This window comes from Anas platyrhynchos, chromosome 26, assembly GCF_047663525.1.
Source record: "Anas platyrhynchos isolate ZD024472 breed Pekin duck chromosome 26, IASCAAS_PekinDuck_T2T, whole genome shotgun sequence".
In the NCBI taxonomy this organism is placed as follows: domain Eukaryota; kingdom Metazoa; phylum Chordata; class Aves; order Anseriformes; family Anatidae; genus Anas; species Anas platyrhynchos.
Window position 1 is genome coordinate 3,241,405 of NC_092612.1, and position 12,226 is coordinate 3,253,630.

The 12,226-nt window shown below is 42.2% G+C and overlaps 1 protein-coding gene across 4 annotated transcripts in view; it reads right to left on the bottom strand.

Moving 5' to 3' along the window:
- LOC119713748 (GON-4-like protein) overlaps positions 1-12,226 on the bottom strand; it is a 31,843-nt gene that overhangs the window by 19,441 nt on the left and 176 nt on the right. For 2 of the 4 annotated variants that reach the window (XM_038167742.2, XM_038167741.2), the window contains exons 2-14: positions 11,423-11,792; positions 9,283-9,444; positions 8,336-8,532; positions 7,207-7,281; positions 6,817-6,867; positions 6,355-6,405; positions 5,474-5,569; positions 5,146-5,250; positions 4,131-4,301; positions 3,167-3,359; positions 2,282-2,383; positions 937-977; positions 536-639 (exon numbers count right to left, since the gene is read on the bottom strand). In XM_038167742.2, the coding sequence (XP_038023670.1) occupies positions 536-639; positions 937-977; positions 2,282-2,383; positions 3,167-3,359; positions 4,131-4,301; positions 5,146-5,250; positions 5,474-5,569; positions 6,355-6,405; positions 6,817-6,867; positions 7,207-7,281; positions 8,336-8,532; positions 9,283-9,444; positions 11,423-11,780 (1,706 nt within the window). In that variant the 5' untranslated portion in view covers positions 11,781-11,792. Of the gene's footprint in view, positions 1-49; positions 90-535; positions 640-936; positions 978-2,281; positions 2,384-3,166; positions 3,360-4,130; positions 4,302-5,145; positions 5,251-5,473; positions 5,570-6,354; positions 6,406-6,816; positions 6,868-7,206; positions 7,282-8,335; positions 8,533-9,282; positions 9,445-11,422; positions 12,225-12,226 lie in introns of those variants that run through there. The other 2 variants (XM_038167743.2, XM_038167745.2) reach the window with 2 other exon arrangements.

The window sequence follows — 12,226 nt, forward strand, 5'->3', positions numbered from 1 at the left end:
TCAACCCTCCCCCCCAACAACAACAATAAAAAGGCAAGAAAACTATTACCTCTTTGAAAGGAGTTCAGAACACTACACCCACCACCACACTGTAAAGCACAAGAATTAGAGAGCTAGAGTACCTATTGAGCTTGGGATGTTCTCTGCACAGAACATGCACAGCTTTGATCACATACACAAACAACATACGCAGCAACACCCCAGTATCCAGTGTCTCTATCCATCACTTTGAATCATTGTGCCATTGTCAATCAGGTATTATACTGCTCAGATAACTGTTGTTTTTATTGTTTAACAGCCGAGGCAAGTGTCTTAAAAGCTTGCCAAGCCATTTTCCCAGAAGAATCTGTGTAATAAAGGGGTTATATATGGAAGGCCTTCAGATAAAACAGATGATACCCTTTAAAGCAGCAACCTTTTCTCAAAAGGCATTATCTCCTTAGGGGATGGCATAGTACCTGCAGGTGACCAAAGGCTTTTTACCGTAAAAGAATTATTAATATTTAGTTTTATGACAACTATCAAATTATCCTACCTAAGTGCCTGTGGTGTATTAAAATTTGGCCTTGACTCTGTAACATTATCTTCATCTTCTGGACCTTCATCTTCCATGTTTGAGAAACCCATCTCATCCTGAAACTGACAACACGTGCAGTAGAAAAAAGTCAGAAAAAAGAAAGCTCAACAAGTACATTTACTACAAAGTGTCTTTAGTTAAAGCTCATGATGATCCTCTTAGCACGTACATTCATCTCTACAGTAATTTATGGAAGTTCCTACGTAAGTTCCACCCCAAATTACACTTTTATGGTAGAGTCTTTTGCACATATTCAGCACTGAACATTTACAAAGGTCCCCCTTACAGCTTTAGTGGTTTCATGCCAGATCTGAGAAAGATCTATTACTCTTCAGTGTTACACCCAATTTATCACTTACTGTCTCAAACAGCTCCTCCATCAGTTCATTCACTTCCTTTTCTGCAAGTAAAATTAAAAAGAAAAATGAAGATTCCTCTTGCAAGAAACACTCATCAATCCTTTCATAATCTCAAGCTATTTAAGGAATCTCTCTTCCAAAGGGTAACCCTCCTCTTGTAAACAGAGGTCCGAGAAGGAACAGCCTCTGATATATACAGAATGGTTGTGGTTGGAGGAGACCTCTGGCTCCATCTGGTCCAACTGCCTTCTTCAACCAGAGTCACCCATATCCACTTGCAACATCCAGGCTGCTTCTGAAAAATCTCCAAGGACGGAGATTCCACAGCCTCTCTGGGCAGACTGAGCCCTGGCAGAGTAACCTGCACAGTGTAGAAGTATTTCCTGATGCTCAGACAGAACCTCCTGCTCTTCACTTTGTGCCCATTGCTTCTTGTCCTGTTGTTGGGCACTGCTCAAGAAAGCCTGCTCTGCACCTTCCTTTCAGGTATTTATAGACATCGGTGACATCCCCCTTGATCCTCCTCTAGACTGACCAGCTCCACCTCTCAGCCCTTCCAATATCTGAGATGCTCTAGAACCCTTAATAATCTTTGTTGGACTCTCTACATCCATGTCTTTCTTGTAATGGGGAGCCCAGAACTGGAACTTGTACTCTCAATGTGGCCTCACCAGTGCTGAGTAGAGGGAAAGGATTATCTCCCCCAACCTACAGGCAACACTCCTCCTAAGGCAGCCCAAGATACCATTAGCTTTCTTTGCAGCAAGGACACACTGCTGGCTCACATTATATTATACCCCTTTTTATTGCTGGGCCCCAGAAAAATTCTGTTGAAACTGTTTTTAATCACAAATATTTTGGAAAAACTAAATTGGAAAAAAATATATGTTAAAACAAAGTTAATCTGCAGTAAGACCTAAAACAAATATGTTTTATTGAGAACATAATAAATGATACGCTCTTTAAACTGTAACTCAAAGATTGCAATGACTTGAAGAAAATTTCATTACACTCAAAACATAAGGCAGGCATTCACTTTCCAATTTGGCTGTAGCTTTATGAAAGACTGCACTATCTATAAATTATTCTTCATTCTGTGCTATACAGTAAAATACATCTGATAGCACAGCAGCTCTGGCTAGATCCTTTCACGTATTCACAGAAAGCCAGTTCTGCATGGAAAAGGTGTTCAGTCTGCAAAGTGTGTTTTTTATTTTATTTATTTATTTTTTGTTTGTTTGTTTTTACTTATTAGCCTACACTGCAAAGCCTTTACAACAAAACACTTTTCAAAATAAATTACTAATCCTACTGAGAAAGGAAGTGGGATTCCCAGCGGACTTACTGGTAATTCTCACCGCACGATCATTTCTGAAGTCTTCTGTATCTGGTTCATCCAGATCTTCCAGGAAGTTGTACTCAGGGTCATCATCATCATCTAATTCATCTAATAGGAAGCATGTTTTGAAACGTCATTACCCTGCCGCCCCAAGACTAAACAGTAGCCAGGAAGAGAAGCTCTTAGTTTATTGCCTGATCTTACACAAAGATGGCTAGGACTACTGCTTGAAATTAACTGTTTATTTTTATGAAAGCAGTATCAACTCCATCCTCTTTTCAAACTAAGCTACTAACCACCATTATTTTTAGTCATTCCCATTTAGAGAAGTTAGATTTGTTCTGTATGACCCAAGTTTCAGCTAAAATTAGAAAGAATGAAATATTGCAATACATTGGAAGAGTATTCCAATTTTTGTTTCACAGTCAATTGTACAACTCTATGTAACCTGTAAATCCAGAACAAAAAGTCAAGCCCAAAACCGTTTTCTCTCTTCAAGAACAAATTATTATTTATTTTTTTTCTAACATAACAGTTCATGTCCCTGCAAAGGAGCATGGTATGTTCAGATTCAGGCGTACCTATGCTGCCAGCTTCATGACACAGCATGATTCATTAAGGGTTGAACAACACAGCTTTCATTTATGTTTGCCAGTTACTGCATGTGCTGGCTAATTAATATTTAAAGTGAGGGTTTTTAACTTCAGGTGTCTCACAAATGTCTATACAGAAGATGAGGAAAACTGTGTGCAAAAAACATGCGTATTGCTAAACAAGATAATAGATCCAGCCAAGAATATCATGAGCAATAGGAAGAGAAAGTAGCCAAGAACAGGAGGAAAAACCTCCAGGATCCCTCTGTTCCAATAAGCAACAGTGTGTTGTACGTACCTTCGTTCTCCACATCATCATTCATGAGCCCTCCAAGCCACCTTTTCCATTCTTCATCATCTGCAGTATTGGGATCATACATATCAGGAGTGATATCTGGGGCTCGGAGCTCAGCCTCCAGTTGACCAAGAGGAACATCCTTCAGCGGTCTCTTTGATCGGGTTCTGAAGGCAATGAGGCTGTCTTCCAGAGACTGAAACATGAAGGAAAAGCAGAATGGAATTAGAGTTTCTCTGCTTTCCTCACAGCTTCTTTGGCAGTAGGATTTTCATCAGAGCAAGAAGAATCCACTATCAAAAATATTAGATTCTTGCCACAAAGAATTGTTTATTTTGGTATTTCAAAAAATCCAACCTTTCATTATTCTTGCTATTAAATTATTATTCTTTACGAATATATTATTGTTCACTTATTTTGTCCTAAACTTTTATCCCCCCCTTGCAATACTTGCCCCCTTCATGTACATTTTACTCTGTTGCCCAGTTTTCACTATCTGTAATTAACCTGAAGCTACAGTGCAGAACTCTTGCTTTACAACTCCTCACCCTTGTGGAGTAGAACGGATCAGTAATATTTTTCTCATTATCAATACAAAATAGTGGTTGCCTTGGCAACCAAGCTTCTTTGCATGTTCACAGAGTACTTGCCTGCAAAATACAACCAAAGTGACCATTTCTTTTTCAAAAGGAAGGTATTTTCCTTACTTATGTAAATGTCATAGAATTACAGTTAACAGTAAAAACAATGTAACTGAGAAGCCTATGAGCATAAAGCGTAGTTATGATACAAGAAATTAAAAGTATGTGTCACTGATAGCCTTGTACTAACAGCTACCTCTGTTCTCACAGAGCTTGCATGCTACCCACTAAACAGATTCATCTTGTTTAAATTTACAAAAGAAGAGCAGAATGAAATTTTAACTCAAACTGAAGAAATACCACTGTAGCATCCCAAAACACAGTACCTGGTAGGAATCCATGCATACTGGGCTTGAAGCCAGTTCTTCATCCACTGCATGCAGCTTCTCCATGAATGTGCTGTCTTTGCTTTGCTTTGGTTTAGGAGGTGGTGGAGGTCCCATGGGAACTACTTCAGCACTAATATGTCTAACAACAGGTGTAGTAACCTTCTCCACCTAATTAGAAAGGCCTTTGTGTTTTAAAGTTTTATTTACAGAAGATTTTCAAGGACAGAATAAGTCTTAATTTATTTTTCTTCAGTTTAACCACAGGCTAGCAAAATAGAAATGAAAGAAATGCTTCACAGAAGGAAACGGATGACTCGTATTACACTCACTTTGATTTTCAGAAAATACAAATTCACTATTTAATGAGCTTTCAGGAAAGGAGACATCTGGAAATGGTCAAATGCTGGGAAGTTTCAGCATTCGGATTTATCATCTCTAGTTATGCCAGTATTTGTGGCAGACACCCACCCTTTCCCAAAACAGTCCCACAGTGAGTTAACTTGGAAATATCAGTACGTTATTATTATTTCTCTGATTCCAATGCCAATGGTCAGTTCTCACAGTTGCTTTCTGATCCTTGTCTGGTGATACTCACTCCCTGTCAGCTCCTATCATACTGCATACTCTTTCCACTGATCTGATAGTGCATACATCACTACAAATATTTTCATGCTTTTATGAATATCACCATGCCCTCCTGAGCCAAGCACAGAAAGCATTTCTCCCTCAAAAATAATCAGAAAAATAAACATTATCTGAAAAAGAAGCAGACTGTTTCCATTGGTAGTGCTTTTTTACAGATTTGAATTTATGTTTTGACTAAGCTTTTTCTGCAATGGATGAACTTAACTGCTTACGCAGGAACCATTGCAGTGGGACCCCAAATCTACAGAGCACCCGTAATGCTACTACAACTTAAAACAACAGTATATATTTTTGCTTTCTTATTAATGATTAAGGAATAATGACTGAAGATTTTTTTCTTTAGAAACAAAAACTCTTGCAAGCTTACCTCACAGAGCGTCCCTCCCTCTTCATCAGATGATCGCCTTGTCCTAGATCGTTTTGCTCCCCGAGGAGAAGAAGCAGTGCTCTCTACATCACTTTCCAGTAAACTCTATAGTGTAAGAGATACAGAACACAACCAATCACGCTTCAATCAAGACCTGCTTCAACTAATATTTCAAATATGCTTCTTTACCCAAATAATACAGCATTGAAGAAAGATTACTAGAAACTCTGGGGTGATTTACAATCATTCGTGTGTTAAAATAGAGCATCCTGTGGCCTTAAACATGCAAGCTCCATGCTGAACAGATCTTTGTACAAATTACATTTACCTCTTCTGCAGTCTCATCTTCATCCTCATCATCAGGCTGGTATTCCTCATCAGATGAGTCATCTTCCTCAAGAGGAATGTCCACAAACTGAGGAGGCTGCAACAGAACAGAAGAAAGGTGACAACTTTTTACTGGCAAGATAAAGCATTGCACTCTAATGGTACACTATCTGATCAAATATATGCAACAACTGAGGAAATAAAATGAAGCTCACAAAGGAAGGAGACTACAGAAAGAGGCAGAAGGAACCAAATATATTACTAAAGTAAAATTGGTAAAGCAAGTTAAGTGGTATGAAAAGGTATGAGAACAAATGATTTATCATTTATACAATGGAAACATTACATAAGCAGACACTTTCTCAAGGACATGTTTCTTCTACTTGAATGGCCATTCATTCCTGCTCTGCTGCTGAATCCCCTCTACTTCTAAATTGTAAGTCTTTTGGAGAGGCAGGTCTTATGCCAAAAATTGAGATCCAAGCCACATTTCCTGGTAGTCCTAAAATATGTGTAACATTCTCAGGGAGGAGCAACTCACAGCATGAGACCTGGGCAGCAGCATTCGTTATCAGGCATTTCATCCAGGTAGAGGCTGCTGCAGTACCAAAACGGGGAGCTGGATCAAGCAGAAGAGCCCCCTTCCTCTGGCATGCCATCATTCCTTCGTGTTCTGCACTTCCCCTGCAGGCAGCTCTTTTGGGTTCTCTGCACACTTCTGCTTTAGCTGCCTTGTCCTTCCCTGCATAACCCATTCACAATGCTGGTCACTGATACTCCTAACATGCTAGAGGCAAGTCTGTTCCAGTCCACCATTAAGATTTACTGCTAAGTAGGGTGTCTCTAGCATGGACTCCAATTTCCCAGAAGTAGCTCACTTACCTTTACCTCATTTGCCTTCTTAATTGGAGAAATATTCCATGTTGGAATCACCTAAAGATAGAAAAAACATTTTTAACTCTACAAAAAGCATGCTTTTGCATGGCTTAGATAACCAATTTTATCAAATAAGTACTTGAGCTTGAGATCTTATTCTCCAAAGTAGCTACGTAACAGACTTTGAACAAATGTTTTCTAAACCACCCATGGGATCTCTACAGGCAGTAACTTTAGTATAACAGATACTGTCAATTCACTGCATTTTCCAACTCTGTCCTAGTTCTGTTCTGCTCATGTAAAATGATTATTTTTCACATTGTTGTATCAAAAAAAGATATGCACAGAATTCGCCTTTTCATTTTAAGAATATGAAAAGCATCCATGACATTTCTAAAAGAAGCCCCAACAATCAAAGCCATTAGGGTAGGGGAAGGGTGCAATAATGAAAGCAGATGAGCTACTTACCACTCCTTTCTCCACAACTTCCTTCAGTTTGGAACGAGTCATTTTGGGTTCCTGAGAGTTTGAAACAGAAAACCACAACCTGCTCAGTTATTTTTCTTAACTGTAACCTTTTCCACAGCAACTGTTTACTAGAAGCTTTTTCTCATTTTTGAATTCATTACCTTTAAGACATCATCAGTAACATGAAAAATAATCCCTGATAATTCTGCTTCATGATTTACACTCAGACATGACTCACTTGATGCAGGTGCCAAATCTGGTTGTGAAGTGTAAATTATACTACCTATTCTCCTCCTACCACATCATGACACAGACCAAGAAGGTAGACTGGTAAAGGAATCATCATATGAATAAACAAAAACTGTGGAAAAAATAAGTTTTTTTACTTACAAATAAAGGTATATCTTCTGTCTCACTGATGGCTGCTTTCATCATGGCAACCACATGCTCATTTGTGATCACTTCCTGCAGGAAACACACAAAATAAAAAAGTCTCCCTTGCATTCTGATAGTTAAAAAGAAGCAGACTTAACGGTGAAGTAAAACAGTCAGAAGCATGATGGAGAAATAGTGAATGTACAATAAATGTTGCAATTATGCTGTGAAAAAGACTATTCAGTGATTTGACAAGAAAATATAAAGTGAGCACAGCAGTGATACAAACATTTGCACTGCATTCTCTGTAAACGCTCCAAGGAGGAAACTGAAAGCCAAAGGAAAGAAAATGGCGTAAATAGAAGTCCACACTGGCTTCCCTTCCCTCCTGTCACACAGCCAATTTACAATTTTACAGTGTGTTGTTCCCATCCATGTAAGACACATAGCTGCAACAGAAAACTTAAATCCTTAAGGTCCCATGGGCTTGCAAAACAGTAAGGGTCTAACTCTCCAGGTAAAGTATCTAATGATCTACTCTTTGAAACATTGTGCCGTATCATTTCAGAGAACACTGGATATATTTGAAAAGAAAAAAATAATATATATATGTGAAGGCCTAAGAGACCTAGTATCAGTGACTACATTTTCAGAATGCCACCACGAGGTTCCAGGGAAGGTAGGCACCTGTGAGATGTTTACAGGCCACATGACAAAGAAAGACATTAACTTATGGCACTCACACAAAAACAGCTGGTGAATCTGCCTGAAAGAAGGGTCATGTCAGTCTCCAGTTTGTTTTCCACACAGATTGCAAAACATGAAAATATTTGACATCACCTAGACTAGAACAGTACTAGATGGAGAAAAGAAATGCACAATTTTTGATCCTGGGGAAAACAAATAGCATTTCTCTCCAGACACTGCTCATGGGACAAACTGAAAGATATACAACTGACATATACATAAACCTGGAGCCAGAAGCACGAATTTTAGTTAATCACGTCAGTGAATTTAGTTCACTCCTACTACTGCTATTAGGGTACAGTAAAACAGACCCATCTGTCACAAAGTGGAAGTCAGGGACCAACACCCACTAATAAAGCCAGGTAACTTGTATGTTTGCTGTATTAAGCGCACTCACATGTAGGATGTTTCGCACATTGACAACTGTCAGGTTATGCTGCTTAGCACCATCTTCTAAGGTGCGATCAAGGGTATCATCCAGTTTGATGTCGCAAGACAGAGAGCCCTCCTCTTCTTGACTCTTCCCTTCCCTCTTCCGTTTGTTTGCTTTCCTTCTCCTCTTTCTTCTCTCAATATCTTCTCCATCTTGCTCCTCTGAAAATTAACAATGAAAATTAAAAATCTAACTCAGATAATTCACATCCAGCACATTCAAACAGTATGAGTTTTTTTTAATTAAAAAAATAGAATTATGTAGATTCTAAAGTGACAACAGCTTGCCAACAGCCGATAATGAAATCTTCCAAATAGAAAAGGACATAAGAGCTAGAAGCAGTGGTTTTGAACGAAGAATTCAAGTTCTGTAGGACCTGAGCAAGTCACACTAGTCAAGCAAACAAAGGTTACATATCTGATACCTCTACTGACTGATTTTAAAGAATAGTCTCAGCACCCCTTCTACACTTTTCCAGAAGGAGCTGTTTTAAGTATGTGGTCAAGATTAAAACAGAAGCAAAACTACAAGCCCAGTGCAGCAAGACTTAAAATGTTTCCCAAGCAGTGCTGTTTTGCTGATTCAGGGAAATGAAAGGAGTCAGAACTTTCTCTGAAGAAAAACAGACTTTTTAGTAACTGAAAAATGTGGAGATCAACTCCAGCAAGTTTCACTTGAATACCAGTGGTTTTGTGAATTCAGAACGCATAATGAAAGTGAAATTTCAGAACAGAAGATAAAAGCTTCAGAACACAATGCACTTGAACACTCCCCAACGTGGCACACACACACATCCCATGTTCCTTGTCTACCATACCAGGTCACATGTCTGCTCCTTGCACAAAGCTAACCCAATGGAACAAACAGCCCCAAACTCCCATTTTCCTCATCAGTCTGCTGGGGACACTCACCAGTTCTGGTGTTCTTCAATGGCTTCATCATGGTAGGACTTCTAACAGCCAGCTGTGAAGAACTTCTCGCTGGAGACTCCTGCGCTGCAGACTGGTTGTCAGGCAGATATGGATCTCTCTGCAAATTTACTGCCACCTCTGTATACAGCTTAAGAGTTTTCCCTGCAAACAGTATACGAAAGGCTGTAGTCAGATACGCCATGCGGACACAGATAAGCAAAGTTAAAAGGCTGCTACTACAAAAAATTCATCCTTAAATCTGTTAAACCAACTGCTCAAGTCATGCTCCCTCACCCAGTCTGTGAAAGAGATCCAGGTACACTGAACACTTCAACAGCAGCAGTCCCACGTTACTGTCCTCCAGAAACAAATCCAGGTGAAGCAATGCTCACCTCCAGCTATTTCAGTCTCACTACCTGCATTATCAGTTTTGCACAGCTGTGCTCAAAACCATCCCTGTCAAATGATCTAACCACCAAAAAATAGTGATTTCTTTGAAGTGTGGTCGCTTTCCCTGTTGAATAAACAGGGCTGCAACAACACAAGTTAACAGCTAGGGGCAAGCACTCCTTCACCCAGTCAGAACAGCCTTGTTGACTGCAACCTTAGCATGCACTTTCGTTGTTACCCTGGGCTAATTTCAGACTGTACTGCTGCTGAGAGGTCCAACGACATTCCTTCCCACTCCCATTCCGCACGGTTCTGGAAGTTAGGCAGGCCGGGATAGCAACTGTAAACTGACCACTATGCCAGCACAAAATCAGCTTTCAGTCAAATCAGCGAGCTAAATCACAGCAGCACAAGAAGCAGAGACAACACTTCTCACAAGCAAGTAAGGAAGCACTGTCCTTTTTTGCTGCAGCCTGTAGTTTGATACATTTACAATTAATGTAAAACGTAGCTGAAACCTGAGGTTTCTTGAAAACCTTCAGCCAGGATGAAAACAATGTGTCTTCTAATAAAACCAGCTCTCATATCCCACAGCATTTCCTGCTTTGTGCCCGCACAGCTATTTGTGTAGTCACACACTAAATAAGATCAAGGGGTTGAACCAGACGGAGAGGAAAAAACACACACCCCCCTTTTTTTTTTCCTTTGCTAAATCAATTTTCCAATTTCATTGAATTCAGAGACAAAGATGTATGCCAGGAAAAGAAAAAGATGAATACAACATGCAGTTTGGGAAGACAGGACCACCACTTCTGTCGACAAAGAAGATCTGAGCTACAAAGTGAGCATCATTTTGATCACGACCACCTCACCTCTTACACAAGGTCACACATCACAGTTTCACTGAGTAAACCTCTGAGCAAGCAAGGTTTAACACAGCCTTTTTTACATCAACTTCCAAATCATCTCTTTCCACAGCAAACTTGTAACTTTGTTAACACAGGTCCTACTTCAATGGCTCTCCTAAGGGGTCACAGTAGACTCCACACAGTGCCACTCTAGACTAAATCTTCTGAGAATTAAAACAAGGGTGGATAAAAGAAAATGAAAAATGGGACTTTTAGAGGAAGCAGCTTGCACTTTTAAAAGTCTTTACACCTCAGTAGCAAATCATTTCTTTTGAAAAACTAAATGTCAAACAATTCTTTCAGATCAAAGCTCAAATTTACAAAGACTTGTGTAAAGACCAGCTGAAAGTCAAATACCCTGCACAACAGATTTTTTTTTATGATGGTTATTATTAGGATTGATCACTACACAAGGTCCACAGAAGGTTAAACACAAAGATTAGACCAGGAAAACGCGCGTAAAGACTGTAAAATTGGGTACTTGAGAAATCTGAAAGAAGCTACTTCAAAAGTGTGCAGTGTTTGGTAGTGCTGCTTAAGTTCTCCATTTGTTTCCTAAGATTTTGAGGGAGGAAAAAATAAAAAGAAAAGAAACATTTTAAATTGGAATGCCTTCTAACCTGTACCACTTCAGAACTAATTTTTTTTTAAAAAAAAGGAGAACAAAAGCAAAGAGCAGAGGTTACAACCCCCTCCCGCGGCTCACCTCACCCTCACGGCGAGGAGGCCGCCGAGATTCCCTCAGCGCCCCCTCTCCCGGGGGAGCCCCTCGCAGCCCCCCGGCAGCACGAGCCCCTCGCCTCGCGTGTTCACACCGGACAGCACCGGCGGGACGCATTTACCTTCTCTGCCCCCTTCCAGGTTTTTAACGTCTTCGGCGAGCTCAGCGGCAGAGCACGAATCCTTCGCGCCGGGGCGGCCGTCGGCGCTTTCCTGACTGGAAGCCGGGGCCACCTTCGCGGGGAGCCTCTTTCCGCCCTTCAGGAAAGCGTCCCCGGGTCCCCTCCAGCCCGGGGGCGGCCCGGCGGCCCTGCCCGCCGCCGGTTTCACGGGGGAGCTGCCGTCGACGGCGCCCGCCACCGAGACGCCTCCGGGCGGCTCCCCGTCCTCCCCGGCGCCGCCCCGCTCCCGCGGGCTCTGCAGCCCCGCGACCACCGCTCTCCTCTTCTTGCAGGGCAACATTTTCAGCGAGAGCGACATCTCGGCGCCCACCTAGAAGACAGGAAAGCGGCTGGCCGCGCCGCGGGGCCGCCGGCCGGGCCCCGCCGCCCCGTCCCGTCCCGTCCCGCTCCGCTCAGGAAGCGGAAGCCCCCGTCGGGGCCGCGCGCAGGCGCCGCGCCGCCATGTTGGGGCGCTGAGGGAGCGGCCGCCATGTTGGCGGGGCCGCCAGCCCCGCCGTGACGACCGCGGGGGACCGCAGGCGTCGGGGAGGGGGAGGGGGGGGATGAGGGGCGCCGCCATCTTTACGGGGCGGCTGCGTGGTGACAGAGCCTCGCTCCCCGCCTGAGCCTCGCCCCCGCCTCAGCGGGGCTGCGCCGTGCGGGGAGAACCGAGCCGCAGCTCCCGAACGCTCGGAAGCGGCCCCTTGTGTCCCGGGAGCGGGAGCGCCGCCTCCGCAGCCCCCGCACCGCTGCCCCCGGGGCCTC